At 38.7% G+C, this 19,475-nt stretch overlaps 1 protein-coding gene across 13 annotated transcripts in view; it reads left to right on the top strand.

Moving 5' to 3' along the window:
* Positions 1 to 19,475, top strand: part of EIF4G3 (eukaryotic translation initiation factor 4 gamma 3) — a 353,762-nt gene that overhangs the window by 322,071 nt on the left and 12,216 nt on the right. For all 13 annotated transcript variants that reach the window (XM_070382560.1, XM_070382520.1, XM_070382510.1 and 10 more), the window contains 4 exons: positions 4,308 to 4,480; positions 12,074 to 12,199; positions 13,320 to 13,401; positions 15,629 to 15,727. In XM_070382560.1, the coding sequence (XP_070238661.1) occupies positions 4,308 to 4,480; positions 12,074 to 12,199; positions 13,320 to 13,401; positions 15,629 to 15,727 (480 nt within the window). The remainder of the gene's footprint in view (positions 1 to 4,307; positions 4,481 to 12,073; positions 12,200 to 13,319; positions 13,402 to 15,628; positions 15,728 to 19,475) is intronic.

Below are 19,475 nucleotides of genomic sequence, written 5' to 3'. Positions count from 1 at the left end.
TAGGATCTTAGGAGAGATCATATAATGGGACCTGGTTTAGGGATCTGGGGTCATCAAAGGCTTATCTGTTAAAATTATTTGTCAGATACATTAACTACTTTTGCTTTGCTAAAAGCTTACCGAAATTGTCCAAAATTTAGAAATAGGAAGGTTTTACTCATGAGCAAGTTAGAGTACTTTTCAGAAAGTACTCTTGAAAATGCAGCAAAAATAAGAACACTAACTGGAATAATCCAAAGAACAGACTTCATATATTGTGATTTGTTAGAATCCTGGAAAATAAATAGTATTCTTATAAATTGGCAGCACAGTTTTTTGTTTTTTGTTTTTTTAACTGTCTGAGCCACCAGGGAAGCCCCTAGCACAGCTAGAGGTGCAAGAGGAAGGGGGCATATGTATACCTATTGTTGATTCATATTGATGTATGGCAGAAGCCATCACAATTTTGTAAAGTAATTATCTTCTAATTAAAATAAAAGTAAAATAAAATTGAAAAATAGAAAAGAAAGCTGAGGTGCAAAGGTGTAACGTAACTTGCTCTCAGTTCAGTTCAGTTCAGTTCAGTCGCTCAGTCGTGTCCGACTCTTTGTGACCCCATGAATCACAGCACGCCAGGCCTCCGTATCCATCACCAACTCCCAGAGTTCACTCAAACTCATGTGCATCGAGTCGGTGATGCCATCCAGCCATCTCATCCTCTATCGTCCCCTTTTCCTCCTGCCCCCAATCCCTCCCAGAATCAGAGTCTTTTCCAGTGAGTCAACTCTTCGCATGAAGTGGCCAAAGTACTGGAGTTTCAGCTTTAGCATCAGTCCTTCCAAAGAACACCCAGGGCTGATCTCCTTTAGAATGGACTGGTTGGATCTCTTTGCAGTCCAAGGGACTTTCAAGAGTCTTCTCCAGCACCACAGTTCAAAAGCATCAATTCTTCGGCGCTCAGCTTTCTTCACAATCCAACTCTCACATCCATACATAACCACTGGGAAAACGATAGCCCTGACTAGACGGACCTTTGTTGGCAAAGTAATGTCTCTGCTTTTCAATATGCTATCTAGGTTGGTCATAACTTTCCTTCCAAGGAGTAAGCGTCTTTTAATTTCATGGCTGCAGTCACCATCTGCAGTGATTTTGGAGCCCCAAAAAATAAAGTCTGACACTGTTTCCACTGTCAGATAAATGGCAGACTCAGGATTCAAATCCAAGCTTCCAGCTTCAGAACAGAAGCTATACTTTTTCTTCCTACCTTTTGGGTATTGGTGTGTCATGCTAAAGGCTTATTGCAGAGCTCATTCTAAGGAAGATTTTTCCCAAACATTTTAATAGGTGCTATAGTTAACAATAATACAAATGAGTATTTATTGAGCCCTTGTTTTGTGTTTAGCAATATGCCAAGTACTTATATATATTATATGCAGTCCTCACAGTAACCTTGTGATAGGAAGTCAAAGCTGAGAGATTAAGTAACATTCCTGAACTCACACAATAGCAAGTAAGTAGCAGAACCAGGGTTCAAACATATTTGTCTGACTCCACACCTTGTGTTTTTAGCCTCTGTGAGATGTATATGTTGAGCACCTGAAGTGTGTCACCCACATTAAGGAATGCATGCGTGTGTGTTATTTGCTCAGTTGTGTCCAACTTGTTGCGCCATGGACTCTAGCCCACCAGGCTCCTTTGTCCATGGGGATTCTCCAGGCAAGAATACTGGAGTGAGTTGCTGTGCCCTCCTCCAGAGGATCTTCCCAACCCAGGGATTGAACCCAGGTCTCCCACGTTGCAGGCAGATTCTTTACTGTCTGAGCCACCAGGGAAGCCCAAGAATACTGGAGTGGGTAGCATATCCCTTCTCCAGGGGATCTTCCCAAACCAGGGATCAAACAGGAGTTTCCTGCATTGCAGACGAGTTCTTTATCAGCTGAGCTACCAGGGAAGCCCATTTTAAGGAATACTTCCTGTAAATATTGTAGTATATGTACTGAATAGCATAATCTGTTTTTATGGGTCTTTTACCAAGCTTATGTTCTAGTGGGTGATACAGACAAAGCTGTCCTAAAAATAGGTAATAACTAAATAAGCAGCTTCTACAAAAAGAAAGTGTTTCAGTGCAAAGAAGTAAGATTAGATGGTATGATAACCAGTCACAGGGATTCTAGGAGGTATCATTTCAGGTTAGAGGTCAAAAACAAGAAACAAAACATTAGAAACTAGGGAGAAGGGTAAGATTATGAACTGCTGTGAACTTAGAAACTTCGCATTAGTAGTTCCATGATATAGTTAGTTGGCCCAGTATGCAGATGCAATGACTAAATTCTCATTGGGAGACAATCACTTCAGGTATAATATTGAGCATTGAGTATTTGCTTTCATTTTTACTCTCTCCTGAAAAGGCTTTATAATGATGATGATAGGCTTAAAATGAGGTAAAACCCCACAAGGATAAAAAACATAAGCTGTAGAAAGCAGCACCATTCTGGAAGCTAGAAGGAGGGGTGGTAACTTAGCATTCGATGAATGTGCATGAGATACAGATGGGGCTGGAAACAGACAGACTGATTGGGTAAAGTGTATGTAAGAAACAGTCTTATGTGACAGTTGTCTTAAAAGTAAGCCAGAAAGAAAAACACCAATACAGTGTATACTAACGCATATATATGGAATTTAGAAAGATGGTAACAATAACCCTGTGTACGAGACAGCAAAAGAGACACTGATGTATAGAACAGTCTTATGGACTCTGTGGGAAAGGGAGAGGGTGGGAAGATTTGGGAGAATGGCATTGAAACATGTAAAATATCATGTATGAAACGAGTTGCCAGTCCATGTTCTATGCACGATACTGGATGCTTGGGACTAGTGCACTGGGACGACCCAGAGGGATGGTATGGGGAGGGAGGAGGGTTCAGGATGGGGAACACATGTATACCTGTGGTGGATTCATTTTGATAGTTGGCAAAACTAATACAATTATGTACAGTTTAAAAATAAAATTAAAAAAATAATAAAAATAAATAAATAAATGCCATCAATAATCATATGTATAAAAAAAAAAAGTGCCAGTGTCATGAAAACACAAAGGAGAGAAGAATCTAAAGAGAGAATTCTGTGACGGTTCAGTGTTTGGAACTTGGTGCTTTCACTGCTAGGACCCTGGGTTTGATCCCTAGCTGGAGAACTAAGATCCTGGAGGATGGGCAACATGGCCAAAAACAAAGGTAGAGAGACATCATGACGTGTGACGTTGGGTTTTCAGTTGGATCCTAGAACAATGAAAAAGCTATATTGGACATTTGGGGACAGTTGTGGAAATTCCAGTATGTACTATATATCAGATACTTAGTTGATGTTACTGTGTGAATGTTGAATTTCTTAGATACATATATAAGAAAACCAGCAATTGATTAAATTGCAGTAAAGGTATGTCGGTGTACCTTTTATTACTCTTTAATTTCTCTATATTTTGAAAATATTTTAGATAAAAAGTTGACACGGGAGGAGGTATTAAATAACTTAACAGAGGGGAGATAAACAGTGGTGAAAATGCCTAGACCTGCCTTACTCGCGGCTTCTGTCAGGAGACTGCCCTTCTCACATGCATCTTCCCCCTCACAAGAACTGCTCTCATCAGATGTTGAATCACAGGATTTTGAACTCACACACGTTGAGGTAGCTGAGGGCAGGGAGGTGATTGGTGATTGAGTGACCCTGCTGCCAGGCTTTTATTGTCCAGAACAGAGATACTGACCTAGCCAGATCATCCCGTGGTAAGAACCAGTCTACAAGCCCCATATCCCAAGATCTTCCTAAAAGATTTTTAGTACTTCAGCTAACCATGTCAACCTTACTATAAAAGGAAGACATTTTTCTTTGAAGATTTTCATACTGAGACAGAATTACCTCAGTTATCTCAGAATTAAGGCCTTTGAATCATGACACGAATTTCTGTTTAAATATTATTTGATAATATACCATTTCAAGTTTCTGAGTGATCATAATATAGATCCATGTTGTGTAATAAAGGACATTTTTGGCTCTGGTCTTTTGAGTGATCTTTAAGAAGATGTTAACCTAAACACATTAGCCTTACAAAGATGCACTTTTATTTTTAAATATGCCGAATAGTATTGCCCATATTATCCTGCATTTTACTGAGCTATATTAATTTTTAGCTATTTATATATATGAAACTATCTTGCTCTTTTCTACCAATTTTGTCATAAGTAAATGTTTTTAAACTTATTTTAACACACTCTGGCAATTCGAGTAAGCTTATTTATTTTGGAGTAAGCTTTTATTTGCTGTTTGAACAGGAAGCCATGCAGTGTGTGGAAGAGCTGAACGCCCAGGGCCTGCAACATGTGTTCGTGAGGACGGGAGTGGAGTCCACCCTGGAAAGGAGCCAGATCACCCGGGATCACATGGGCCAGTTACTGTATCAGCTGGTGCAGTCAGAAAAGCTCAGCAAACAGGACTTTTTCAGAGGGTCAGTATCCTACTCAACAGTAGTAGTCAGTTACTAGGCTCTTTCATAGTAGTTAATTTTAAGAGTACATATCTTTTTAAGTATTTAGCAGTTTCCATAGGTTAAAATTGTATCTGCCATAGTATGTTGGTGTATATTATATTGACAGTATGTATGTTGGTTCATATGATGGCTTTTGATAGATTGTGCTAGTGGTTATTTTCTGATTTTCTGTATCTAATTGTAGATAGACTCATATTATGATGCAAGTCAGATAACAGACCCTCTTAACTACCAAGAAACTCAGAGCTCCTCATCAGCCTACATGTAAACCCTGAGAAAAAAGCTTTCCTTTGTGATAAAAATTCTGGAAAATTAAACCAAAAAAGCTTCATCCTTTAAACCATGGTTCATTTTGGCCAAGAAATGCTCGTCTGTCTACTCTACCCCAATAGAAGCATATGTAACTCCACAGTTGTTAATGATTAGGTTTATTCCAGGTTGGTTTCATTATAATTTCTCTTGATGGCTGAGTTGATGAAGTTTGGCTGTCACTTGTGTTAAATCCTGTGTGCTCAGAATCTGGTTCTCTTTGTGATCATCCGCAGATGCATGCATGGATCAGGTTCTTTGTGGCACAATCACAGAATCTTACCCAGGCTTATGTTTTAAAATAAAAATCTTTTTTGTGGTCTTATAAATTAAATGCACATGATGAAATACTACCATATATCTCTCAGATATGGCCAGCCTCTTAGAAAGGTGTAATTATTAAATGCCAGGGTTGAATATACCTAGGAATAACTATTCATTTGATTTTTCTGAGGAATAATGGCACTGTCCTCAGGGTCCCAGAAGATGTATATTTGTTCCTAGAATCATTAAAAAGTTATACTGCATCAATAAGTTAGATTTCAGTGACTTGACTTGACTAGATTAAGGCTATCTGACTCAGTTAACTTAGTAAGAAACTTTGGCCCCCTCACTCCAGTAGCCAACCCGTATAAATAATAAGAGCAAATGAGGTTATTTATAGCCTCACAAATTGAGATCTGCCCCTAGCCAACTTGGAACTATAGTTTTAATAATAACTATTATGTTAATTTATAAATATTTGCTTTTTGCCCAGATATTATGATACATTCACCAGAAAATTTTGAAAATGAGAATGCTACATTACCAGTTACCATTTTCTCTCTTTCTTCAAACTATAGTCAGAAGTTGATTCATCCCTGAAAAGCCCTCACAGAGTGTGTTCTAGCTTCATTGGCCTTGATTGAAGTTGAGAGGTGCTAGCTTGGTTTCCAGGCTATCTCGAACATTTTCATTTCCCTGAGGAAAAATTACCACATCCAGACACGGTGTCCACACTTGCTTTGGGAGTGGTGCTGTTGTGGCTGTTGGCAACACTGCCACAACCACGTTTCACATAGACCGAAAGGGGCACACCTGTGTCTCAATAGCTGCTTCCGCTTTCCCTGTCCCTGCTTCCTCTGCAGCTCGTGATAACACAGCAGCTTCTGACCTAGCTTTTGATACTTAGTTAGACCTAACCAGATTATCCTTAGACAAGACCCCTAGGAAGATCCCTATTCCTTCCTAAATAGAAAGCTCTGGCAATTTTTTCTAAGGTGGAAACTAAGAGATAGCCCCATGTTAGTATCCACAAAGAACCTTCTTGCACATTGAACCATAGTTTCCCAGTTACTTCTGAAACTTAAGTTATAAATAGATCATATTGTCCAGAGAAGCCATTTCATTGGAGCCACCGAAATGCCCTGTCTTCTATCTCTTTTAGTCCCAGTGTCCAAAGATCTCTGTCCTTACTCAGCACTGTGAGGGGAGCGTCAGTGTCAGCTTTCTGGATGCTGATTCTGTTAAATGCCAACTTCTGAGCAACTGTGGCTTCCCTGGTGGCTCAGACAGTAGAGCGTCTGTCTGCAATGCGGGAGCCCTGGGTTCGATCCCTGGGTTTGGAAGATCCTCTACAGAAGGAAATGGCAACCCACTTCAGTATTCTTGCCTGTAAAATCCTTTGAACAGAGGAGCCTGATGGTCCATGGAGGTTGCAAATAGTCGGACACAACTGAGTGACTGGCACAATGCTTTCTGAACAATTAAAGCCGTTTCTGCCTAGTTGCCCAAGCCAGTGATGATTCTGGAAAACAAAAAAGAAGACCTCCAAGTTTACTGGGCCCTGATCAGCCAATGGTTAATCTGTGGTTTCTCCTCAGTTCAATTCAGTCGCTCAGTCGTGTCCGACTCTTTGCGACCCCATGAATCACAATACGCCAGGCCTCCCTGTCTATCACCAACTCCCAGAGTTCACTCAAACTGATGTCTGTCGAGTTGATGATGCCATCCAGCCATCTCATCCTCTGCCATCCCCTTCTCCTCCTGCCCCCAATTCCTCCCAGCATCAGAGTCTTTTCCAGTGAGTCAGCTCTTCGCATGAGGTGGCCAAAGTATTGGAGTTTCAGCTTTAGCATCAGTCCTTCCAATGAACACCCAGGACTGATCCCCTTTAGAATGGACTTGTTGGATCTCCTTGCAATCCAGGGGACTCTCAAGAGTCTTCTCCAACACCACAGTTCAAAAGCATCAATTCTTCAGCACTCAGCTTTCTTCACAGTCCAACTCTCACATCCATACATGACCACTGGAAAAACCATAGCCTTGACTAGACAGACCTTTGTTGGCCAAGTAATGTCTCTTCTTTTCAATATGCTATCTAGGTTGGTCAAAACTTTCCTTCCAAGGACTAAGCGTCTTTTAATTTCATGGCTGCAGTCACCATCTGCAGTGATTTTGGAGCCCCAAAAAATAAAGTCTGACACTGCTTCCACTGTTTCCCCACCTACTTCCCATGAAGTGACAGGACCAGATGCCATGATCTTCGTTTTCTGAATGTTGAGCTTTAAGCCAACCTTTTCACTCTCCTCTTTCACTTTCATCAAGAGGCTCTTTAGCTCCTCTTCACTTTCTGCCATAAGGGTGGTGTCATCTGGGTATCTAAGGTTATTGATATTTCTCCCGGCAATCTTGATTCCAGCTTATGCTTCTTCCAGTCCAGCGTTTCTCATGATGTCCTCTGCATATAAGTTAAATAAGCAGGGTGACAATATACAGCCTTGACATACTCCTTTTCCTATTTGGAACTAGTCTGTTATTCCATGTCCAGTTCTAACTGTTGCTTCCTGACCTGCATACAGGTTTCTCAAGAGGCAGGTCAGGTGGTCTGGTATTCCCATCTCTTGAAGAATTTTTCATAGTTTATTGTGATCCACACAGTCAAAGGCTTTGGCATAGTCAATAAAGCAGAAATAGATGTTTTTCTGGAACTCTCTTGCTTTTTCGATGATCCAGCAGATGGTGGCAATTTGATCTCGTGTTCCTCTGCCTTTTCTAAAACCAGCTTAAACATCTGGAAGTTCACGGTTCACGTATTGCTGAAGCCTGGCTTGGAGAATTTTGAGTATTACTTTACTAGTGTGTGAGATGAGTGCAATTGTGTGGTAGTTTGAGCATTCTTTGGCATTGCCTTTCTTTGGGATTTGAATGAAAACTGACCTTTTCCAGTCCTGTGGCCACTGCTGAGTTTTCCAAATTTGCTGGCATATTGAGTGCAGCACTTTCACGGCATCATCTTTCAGGATTTGAAATAGCTCCACTGGAATTCCATCACCTCCACTAGCTTTGTTCGTAGTGATGCTTCCTAAGGCCCACTTGACTTCACATTCCAGGATGTCTGGCTCTAGGTGAGTGATCACACCATCGTGATTATCTGGGTCATGAAGATCTTTTTTGTACAGTTCTTCTGTGTATTCTTGCCACCTCTTCTTAATATCTTCTGCTTCTGTTAGGTCCCTACCATTTCTGTCCTTTATCGAGCCCATCTTTGCATGAAATGTTCCCTTGGTATCTCTGATTTTCTTGAAGAGATCCCTAGTTTTTCCCATTCTATTGTTTCCCTCTTTCTTTGCATTGATCACTGAGGAAGGCTTTCTTATCTCTCCTTGCTATTCTTTGGAACTCTGCATTCAGATGCTTATATCTTTCCTTTTCTCCTTTGCTTTTCGCTTCTCTTCTTTTCACAGCTGTTTGTAAGGCCTCCTCAGCAGCTGTTTTGCTTTTTTTGCATTTCTTTTCCATGGAGATGGTCTTGATCCTTGTCTCCTGTACAGTGTCATGAACCTCCTTCCATAGTTCATCAGACACTCTTATCTATCAGATCTAATTCCTTAAATCTATTTCTCACTTCCACTGTATAATCATAAGGGATTTGATTTAGGTCATACCTGAATGGTTTAGTGGTTTTCCCTACTTTCTTCAATTTAAGTCTGAATTTGGCAATAAGGAGTTCATGATCCCAGTCTTGTTTTTGCTGACTGTATAGAACTTCTCCATCTTTGGCTGCAAAGAATATAATCAGTCTGATTTCAGTGTTGACCATCTGGTGATGTCCATGTGCAGAGTCTTCTCTTGTGTTGTTGGAAAAGGGTGTTTGCTATGACCAGTGCGTTCTCTTGGCAAAACTCTATTAGTCTTTGCCCTGCTTCATTCCGTATTCCAAGGCCAAATTTGCCTGTTACCCCAGGTTTTTTTGACTTCCTATTTTGCATTCCAGTCCCCTGTATGTGGTTTCTCCTACGGCTGCCCAAAGCATACATTGCTACTTGAAGAGTAAGATAGACTAGACAGATGTTTCAGATAGCCTCTCTGTGTCAAGTGGTTTATAAACAAAGCTTAGATCCTTTGCAGTTTTCCTTAAAAGATGTTTTATCAACTCTGAGCATAGTAGTTGGTATATATAAAACATTTACACAAGATCAAACCATCCCCTTGGAATTTTCAGGACTTGGATCTAAATACTCTATGATGCAAATCAGATACGTGTGTAGGTAAGCACATTATTGTGTAGGTAGATTCATTTCAGATAATGTGGTATAGTCATTTAATATCATGGCCTCAGGAAACTTCTAAAAACTGTCTGGTAAAGGTAGTTGAATGTAGCTCACTGTTCACCATGGAATTGGAATCTCTTTGAAAGTGTTTTGAACAAGTGAAAATGTAATAAACAAGTGAAAAGCAGGACAAAAGTTGGAGCTGACTAGAGACCCAAAATATTTGCCTTTCAAGCAATTTCGATATATTAATATTTTACTTTCGGAGATACTTATTGGGAAGGAAATTCTTATCTCCTCCTTGACTACTCATGGAACTTTTCTTGCCACTTAAGGCAATTCTACTTTGGTAAAAGACACTGGAGCTTAAGTGGACAAGCAGACTAAGTTCCATATGCAAAATTGTAGAGGTGCTTCTTAACAAGTGAAGGCTCCATTCGCTCTCATAGGTGAGGTAATAGTCTTTTTCTGTGGTATTCCTTTGAAAATGGTACTGGAATATAAGAAGGGTCTTTATCTTTTTATTTATTTCTTTGTTTTACATCTAGTTAGATTCTCTAATGATCAGCACAATAATACCAGGCCAGCTTAATTTTGAGATGTCTTCACTATTTCTTCTTTGGTTATTTACAACGAGATTTGTATTTTTATTAAAGTTATCATAATGCAAAATTATGGAAGATGCTGCCTGACAAGATCATTTCCAGCAATGGTAGATTATTTTGCCTTTTAGCAGATGTCTAATCAGAACTTTACTGCATTAAAAAATTAAAATTAAAAAATATATTTCTAACTTTTCATAATGTATTGCTTTCTTCAACTAAATTTTAGGATCGCAATATATAAAATAAGTAAAAATAGAGTTTCTCTAGTTGAAATGGGGTGAGGGATGTTTGAAGTCCCATTGGTGGACCTCCCAGAAGTGCAATTTAGTGGGTGTGGTAGTCACTATATACCACGAAGCAAGGCTGTGCTATAGCTTTATTTCATTTATTCAGCCAGCAGAAAATACATGTTAGGCAAGGCATTGTTAAAGGCTAAGTAGTAGTCCAAAGACACAGAGATAATTGTCAAGCAGCTTCTGCACACGGGGCTGTAGGATTTTTCTTCTAAAATCGTACAAAAGAATTTAGGAATAGTAAACTTGAAGAGAAGTAAGTTGCTTACCAGCTTTTGCTTCAGATATCGTGTGTTCAGCCAGCTGTGTTTCTTATCATCAGTGTGGATTTGGTCGATGATGGAGTTCTGCAGATGGTACCATGGTAAACTGACCAATCGACAAGGAGAAAACTGGGGAAGAAGGAGTACCCTTTAGTTGTAATGTGAGTTGAAAAGAACAGTTTAGACACACTGCTTCAAGACCAAGACTGCTGCGATTGTCTCATGAGCTCATTAGAAAAGTTTATACCACTAAACCATGAAACATGAAGAGGCATTACACGTAATTAATCTAGAAATCCTGGAGCCCGGCCAGATTATGTCCCATCGTTGGCACATTAACCAAGCTGGAAGCATTCATAATGAGCGAACAGTCAAGAGTGTTTATAGCAAATTGGTGTCAAATAATTGCAAGCTGTGAGGTCACAAAATTGCCATTAAGGATTTATGAAGCCCAGAGTTAGAGAATGTGGCTGAGCGGCCAACTGTTTTGAAATGACACCTTCAGAAAAGTGACCCTGCCTTACAGTGGTAGCTCTTTTTAAGTGAAAAATTTTAGTGGTGTGTAGCTCTCTGAGGTAGGTGGCTAGAAACTGGAATTGCAGTGAGCAAGCACACACTTTTCATGTATGTGGAGATCTGAAAGGTGCCACCTGCCCTGACCCCTCGATTCATGCACCCTTCTGATTATGTGTATTTCCTTGTAATTATTTATATGTCTCCTATAGTTAAATTCACTTTTGTTTTTGTACCTTTTAATATATTCTATGTTGGAATGATTAACACAGTCTTGAACTGGGTTTTTATACTTAAAATGAATAGCTATGATTTCCAGCCTAAATAAGACTGTGCTGGTGTTTTGTATTTGATGTTTCTAAATTTTATATTTAAAAATTTGATTTATGTTACTTCACGTTGAGAAATATTCCATAGCATGAAAGCCTAAAACCACCAGCTTTTCTTTAGAGGTTGTGCAGTTTGTAACGTGTATAATGATGATGTTATGTAGTAACGTTGTCAGGCTCTTTTGTATTCACCCAGCTTTCTTCCCCATTGTAAGCTCCTCAGAGGAAGAATTTGTGTCTTTTCTTCTCTTTGTGTCTGGTCTGTATTACACGAAGTTTTCCGTCAGTGCTTCTGACCGACTCAGAGGATATGATACTTAGCTATGGGGAACTCTTTATAGTTGGGATTAAATTAATAGCTTGTTACCCTAGAACATCATGAGACTGCCTCGTTTTCATTAAGTCTTTCAGATGGCACATCCATACAGGGGTGTTTTCTGGTCACCCTCTAGCGTATCCTGGTACCTGAGGTCCTGTTCTTCAGAGAATTAACCCTGTCTGCAAACACGCTTTTGTCTGTGTTGTTCTCCTCCCCACACTGATACAGACTCTTTGAGATTAAAAGCTTGTGTACTTGACGCCCAGAGCAGTACCAGACATAGCAGTTGTCTAGTGGATATTTGTTGACTGACTGGGTTTTGATCGATGTATTTGATCTTAACTTTTCAGTTACATTTGCATGTGGATTTTTTCTTGTTCTTTTCCAGTTTTTCAGAAACATTGGAATTGGCAGATGACATGGCCATTGATATTCCCCATATTTGGTTGTACCTTGCTGAACTGGTGACTCCCATGTTAAAAGAAGGCGGAATCTCCATGAGAGAACTCATCACGTAAGTTGTGCTTGTTTCTTTGGATGTATTTCTAGTTAACCTGGCAGAACTCACCAGCTGGCTTTTAGCTTAGTGCTATTTCTTCAGTGCTTTTGGAGACTTTCACACTCAGCCTGTGGCTCTTTAAGGCTTCTAATTTCTGTATAAAAATGTTACATTTTTCTAAATTAGAGAAGTGATGGGGGTATAACAGCCCTGTGGTTCATTAATGTTAGACATGGCTTCAGAATCATGTGATTGGAAAGTGATTGCTCCTGGAAGCTTACTGTTAATCTGGCTTTTGTGTCTCTCATTGCTCCAGTGCTGTAAGAATTTCTAGTTCCACGTGATAACCTGTCAGATTGTGGCACCTGCATGGTACCTGCTCAGGCTGTTTTGAAAGAAACTGAGCTGTTAGGCATTCCTAGATTTGGACAGGAATGGGCAATTGTTGCTACATTGTGTGGGCTGGTATTTCTCCCAAAACTGTTCACATCGTCAGACTCTGCATACTAGTGTGTCCCTGTGAGATTCACAAAGTGTATTATAGCACATTAAAGGTTATGACAGTCCTGTAAACAAAGCAACAAATAAAAATAACTTCGCTTTGTTTCAGTCAGCATCACTTCGTTTAATTGACTGTTGAATCCTTTTTTTGAGGAATAATTGTTAATGTACTGTGGAACATAGTTTGGAAATACTGATTTAGACTATGGGAAAATTGGTTCCTTTCTGTTTCATCCATATTCTAAGGAAAAGCTTCCTTTCTTAAACGTATTTCATAAGCAAGCTTCACACCTTCCTGTTACCTAAGGTGCTTCTCTCCTTTCAGCTTAAAGTGGAACTTACATAAACAGAGTAAGTGAGACTGATCTCTGCATTGCTTTTATCACTGAAACAGAGAAAAAGGCAAAACCCAGGAATTGTAAAGCCTCTTTCCAGCTTCTCAGTGAGGCATAAAAACCCGAGGTCTCTGAACTACTTCTGCTGAAAATTATTACTTTGAGCATGTTCTGGAGCTTGGACTTTCCCAGTATTGTTTAGGTTGCAGAGTATCTGTTCTTTCGGGACACTTTGTTTGCCTGTTTTTTAAAACAGAATTTGTTCAGAGGTACTTAAGCACTACTTGTATCTTTTACAGAGAATTTTGCAAACCTTTACTTCCTGTTGGAAGAGCTGGAATCTTGATTTCTGAAATATTGCACCTTCTATGCAAACAAATGGTGAGCGTTAAACTTAGTGTTGGACTTAGCAGTGTATTAGGAAGTGTCATGATTTTGATCTTGGTTTATCTGTGAATAACTTGGGTATCGCTGTGTAAGTAATTCTGTTAACTTCTATTATTTGGGGAGGGGGAAAAAGTGAGGTCTCTGGTTCAGTCTAGTTTCTTCCAAAGGTATATTTGCCTTTCTGTTCTCTAGTAATTTGGGAAGAAATTATCTAATCTCAGCTAGATTTGGTAAAATTTAAAAAATCTCAAGATGTGTTTTAATTTATTTTCTCTTGAAGCAAAATGGCTATATTATTTATACTTTATTATAATAGATTTTGATTAAAACTCCTCCACTTTCAGAGAAAGATGAGATTCATGAAATGATTAATTTTATTATTTTTGGATTAAAGCTAAGTAACTGATTAGAAATAGGTGGTAAAAATTCACATTGATATCACTTATACATGGAATCTAAAACACAAATGAACTTATCTCTGCGATAGAAACAGACTTTCAGAATAGAGAAGGGGCTTGTGGTTGCCAAAGGGAGGGGGAGATGGGTCAGGAGTCTGGGTTGGCAGATGCAAACTGCTGTGCACATAATGGATAAACAGTGAGGACCTCCTGTATAGCTCAGGGAAGTATCAATATCCTGTGATAAACTATAATGGAAAAGAGTATGAAGAAGACCGTGTGTATATATACATGTAACTGAATCACTTTGCTGTATAGCAGAAATTCACGCAACATGGTAAATTAACTGTACTTCAATAAAATGATTTTTTAATGGAAAAAAGAAATAGGCGGTGAAAATGATTCCGCAGGATTGTGAATTTCTATCTTAAAATTACATTTATTTTAGAATTTATTTAGAATTACTGCATAATTCTCTGCAAAGCCCTTTGCCAGGATTTTAGTCTACAAAGATGACTAAACCTTCAAAGAATTTATAGACTGGAAGGGGAGACAGACAAATCTTAACCAAAACATTGTGTCCATGCTATATTAGAGGTTAAGAGGTTTGGAAAAGTGGTATAGCTTCCCAAAGAGGGAGGTGATGTAACTCCTGGGGTGAGAAGCATCAAAACAAAACAACTCCCTTGAAAAGTTCTAAAGTGTTTCCTGACTTATTCATACCAGAGCAAGAGATACTAGGATGATAGAATTTACTGTTTTGTAGGCACTGATAAAAACCAAAACAAAACAGCTTATCATTTCTCTGTCTAAATCTGCAGAAGTTCCCCTGTATCTAATTTGTGTGATAATTACTCGTAGATAGGTATACTGAAGAGTCTCTAGTTCTAGCTGATTATCTATATATATTATTAATACCCCTTGCTTGATGGCACTGAAGTTTTTATTGAACCCTAATTTCTAGATTGAGAATTTTCTCCTCCTCTTCTACCTATTTGACTTCATCCCTTAAAATTCAAATTCTTGTTAAGATTTATTTGTAGAAACAGAAAGCAGGTTCTCACTTTTCCTAACTAAAACAAAATTCTCATAGAACATAAACTCTGAAATTAACCTAGAGTTAAAATCCTAGCTCTGCCAGGTTATCAGCTATGCCCTGGGCAAATTAGCCTGTGAAGTAACTAGTACGTGTTCCTTAGATGACAGTTGCAGCCTCAAAGCCTGACGCTTTCCTTTATCACTGTGACTTGGTTCAGGGAGTGGACTTAACCTCCTCATCAGTTTTCCAACTGACAGCAGCTCTTCTCTGCTGTTTGTTGGGCTCAACCTTGCACTTCTTGCCCTTGAAATAATTCTCATTCCTTGTTCAGGAGCAATGACTTCCTTAATCCTTCTCATGTTAAGTAGCATAATGGTAACCTACTATGAAGAGGACTTCCAGCAAGGCGTATTGAGTAGCTTTAATCACCAATGCATAGAGCACTGTCCAGGAAAAGAGGCAGTTTTGAATATATAAGTTGTATAAATTAAACTCTTTTTAGATGATTATATTCAAAAAAACACCAAACACCAAGCTTGCCGATCCCCAGATTAGTCATCTGGTAAAAGAAATTATCGAACCTTAATCAACTGTACTTCACTTTCCACTACATTTATGTACATTTAGACATCTCAGCTTAAAAGCTGAGAATCCTAAGAAATTAACTTCATGTCAACACAAGGAAAAGTTTCAGTTTTTTTAGCCTTCACAGTTTTGCACTCTTGACTTGTTTTTCCTCCTTTCAATGTAGAAGTAAATGAACTGAACTTAATCTCTGTTTTAGAGCCATAAGAAAGTGGGAGCCCTATGGAGGGAGGCTGACCTCAGCTGGAAGGACTTTTTACCAGAAGGGGAAGATGTACATAATTTTCTCTTGGAGCAGGTGAGTAGGAGCAAGGTTTATACCTCCTGTTTGATAGTAGTTGGTCTGTTTCTTAGAGGAGATAAAAGTAATTACATCAATATTCCAGTTATTAAGTGAAAGTTAAAATTGCTCAGTTGTGTCCGACTCTTTGTGACCCCATGGACTGTAATCTGCCAGGCTTCTCTGTCCATGGAATTCTCCAGGCAAGAATACTAGAATGGGTAGCCATTCACTTCTCCAGGGAGTCTTCCCAACCCAGGGATTGAACCCAGGTCTCCTACATAGCAGGCGGATTCTTTACTGTCTAAGTCACTAGGGAAGCCCCCAGTTTTTAAAATTAGACCAAAATAGGAATCATGGTCAAGATGTCATTTTAAGTCTATACTTTAAGGCCACTTTACCCTCAAAAAGACTCGTGTTTCCTAAGGAGAAATATTTTCTGATCTCTTGTCGGACGGAACCAATCACAGTTCTCATCTGGGAACTTTTAACAACCTCATGGCTTTTTGTCTATGCATTCATTAGATGATAGATAAAAAGTAAAGATTTAAGAAATTAGACACATTTTGAAAACAAGTTACATGTGTCCATGAACCAGGAATGAAATCGATAAATAAAGCAGGAGTGATAGGGCTAAAGCTGCAGGTCTTCTGAGCTCTGGGTCTGAAAGCAGAGACAAGTCAGAAGGTATTTCTGTAGGGTAATAGCCCCTTACAAGGTACAAGATTGGAGACAGGCTTACTGCATGTCACTAAGTGGAAAATCGATAAATAAGTGTTAGGAAGGTAGGTACAGTCTTATAGACAGAACCTTAGCTAAGCTGCCTACTGAGTTAGTAACTGGATCCAGAAATCCACAATAAGGCAGAAGGCTCCACAATCGATACAATCTGGTCCTAAAACAAAAAAAAATTCTTCTCAAAATTATCCTGCAAATCAAAATCCTAAAACATCTGAGGGAAATAACTGCTAAGATAGCCTACAAATTCAGCAATAAGGAGAAAAAAGTCACTCTTAGGTTAAAAGAAAATAATAAAGCAATCTGAAAATGATTTTAAAGCATGTATATTTTAAGTTGGATAAAGACATTAGATTCACAGTGGATTTTAGCTTTCTTTTGGTTTTAAACTAGATATACTAAGGAGCACTCCTGCCATGATAATAAAAGCCTACATGAGGCATAATTTGTCTTTCATTGCTGGGATCATAGAACATGGAAAAAACTTCCAAGTAACAAGAAGAATAACAGGGGGAAAAGCCAAAGATGAAATCTGAATTCTGAGCAGTAAGCACATGTGAGAATCCCCATGGACAGAGAAGCCTGGTGGGCTTCTCTTCACAAGCACATGTGAAGGGCACGTTGCCTAATCCCACCTGGAGTGCTCCCAAAGGTCCAGAAGAAGCTGACATGGCCCTAGTTCAGTAGTAACCCAGCTCCACGAAGCACCGAACCAAAATGCTCTTTGGAGAAAACACACTCAACTTACCTCTTATTTTCTACAAATTAACAGTATCCAAATGTATGAGTTAACACTTAGAGTTCATGTAACATATAATGAAATAAGTAACCAAGAATGAGAGTAAACAGGCCATAAATGCAGGATTTAGACTGTGGAGACTTGAAATAATAGAATGATAATTCATAATATCGGAGAAGGCAATGGCACCCCACTCCAGTACTCTTGCCTGGAAAATCCCATGGATGGAGAAGCCTGGTAGGCTGTAGTCCATGGAGTCACTGAGAGTCATACATGACAGAGTGACTTCACTTTCATGCATTGGAGAAGGAAATGGCAACCCACTCCAGTGTTCTTGCCTGGAGAATCCCAGGGACCGGGGAGCCTGGTGGGCTGCCGTCTATGGGGTCACACAGAGTTGGACATGACTGAGCGACTTAGCAGCAACTCATAAAATAACACTATTTTATAAAGAAGAGTCACAAAAAGGAGCAAAGATGATTGGGCAGATATAAAAAGAGAAGAAACTAGGGAGAATTCTGATAGATGTTAATAAAATTTAGGGGCTAGAAAGAGAAAGTCTGTAATGTGTCTAATTGGAATCCTAAAAGGGAAAATAGAATGGAGAAGAGTCATTATTTAAAGAGATTGTGGCTAAGACTTTTCCAGAACTGAAAAATACATGAATCTGTAGAAAGCATATGTATACCACATAGAATAGTTACATTTTAGTGAAACTGCATAATATCAAGAAAGAAAAAAAGAAAAGATTTTAAAGTAGCTAGAAAGAAGAAGCATATTATCTCCAAAGGAAAAACAAATTTTGTAATAACAACAATGAAAACCCAATTGTATACTGTCAATCAAAGTGTTACAAAAATGACAATAAAAGATGGTGGAATAATTTTAAAGTACTGAGAAAATGAGTTGTTCTAGAGTTGACTTCCAAATAAGCTAACCTTTAAGAAGAAGAAGGGCAACATATATTTAGAAACTTAGTAATACACTTCTAAATAACCCATGAGTCAAATAAATCATAAAAGATATTTTAAAAATATTTTATACTGGATGAAAGTGAAAACACAGCCCATAAAAATCTGTGGGATACAACTGAAGCAGTATTAGAGTGAAGTTTTTAGCACTGAACACCTGATGTAGAAAAGAAGTAAGGTCACAAATCATTAACTTCAGCTTTAACCTTACAAAATTAGAAAAAGGAAGAGCAAATAAAACTCAAAAGGAAATAACAAAAATCAGAGCAGAAATCAGTGAAAGAGAAGAACAATAAAGAAGAGTCACTGAAGTCAAAAGCTGGTTCTTTGAGAAGATAAAGTTGATAAACCCCTAGCTACACTAATCAGGAAAAATAAAAGATAAGGCACAAATTTCTAATAAAAAGAATGAGAGAGGCGACATTGTACATATTCTACACGTAATAACATAAACACATCAACTTAGTTGAAATGAGTAAATTTCTTGAGCAAGAAAAAGCTAATAGAGCAAGAAGAAAAACAGATAACATGAGTATGAAAGAAATTTTAGTAGTTAAAAATGTCCCCACAAAAAACACTCCAGGCTCGGATGAGTTCACTGATGAGTTCTACCAGACGTTAAAGGAAAAAGTAATGCCGGTTTTGCAAAACTTTCATACTAATTCTTCCAAAGCTTGAACAGGAGAGACCGTTTTCCAACTCATTCTATGAGGCCAGCATTACATTGATAACAAGACTAAACAAAGGCATTTCAAGAAAAGAGAACTATAGACTAATTCCTAATTAACATAGAGAAAATTTTGTTGACTAAATTTGTTGTCAACAAAATTTGCACAAGTCACATCTAACAACAACAAAAAACATGATACATCATAACCAGGTAGGTTTGTCACAGGAATATAAGGTTAATTTAAAATTATAAAACCAATGTATGGATGTAGAAAAGATGAAGAAATGAGAAGATCCAGAGTTAGCCCCTCTGCTGAAACAGCTGTTGAGCTGGGACAGTTAGTAACAGCTATTTTGAAATTATGGAGTCGAGTGGAACAAATGCACTACCAGAACCAGGACAATGCTTGATGGAAAAAGAGTGTGGTAAATTTCAGGGATTTTGGAATTTTGCCTAGAGACCTAGCAGCCTCCAGCTCTGTGGTAGATAGCTGAAAGGACAGTCGTTCTGTCTTTCTGGTGCCAGATTGAGCAATAACGACCTTGTCCTGCAAAGACTGGTGCTGTGTCTGTTAATCTGCCTACCACTTCACCAGGGACCCATCTCAGGACCTGGATGTTGTTTCCACCCCTCATTCTGAAGCGGCTT

The sequence above is a fragment of the Bos mutus genome, chromosome 2 (genome assembly GCF_027580195.1).
Source record: "Bos mutus isolate GX-2022 chromosome 2, NWIPB_WYAK_1.1, whole genome shotgun sequence".
Taxonomy (NCBI): domain Eukaryota; kingdom Metazoa; phylum Chordata; class Mammalia; order Artiodactyla; family Bovidae; genus Bos; species Bos mutus.
The sequence above is the reverse complement of the archived record's forward strand: the minus strand, read 5'-3'. Positions and strand labels throughout refer to the sequence as shown.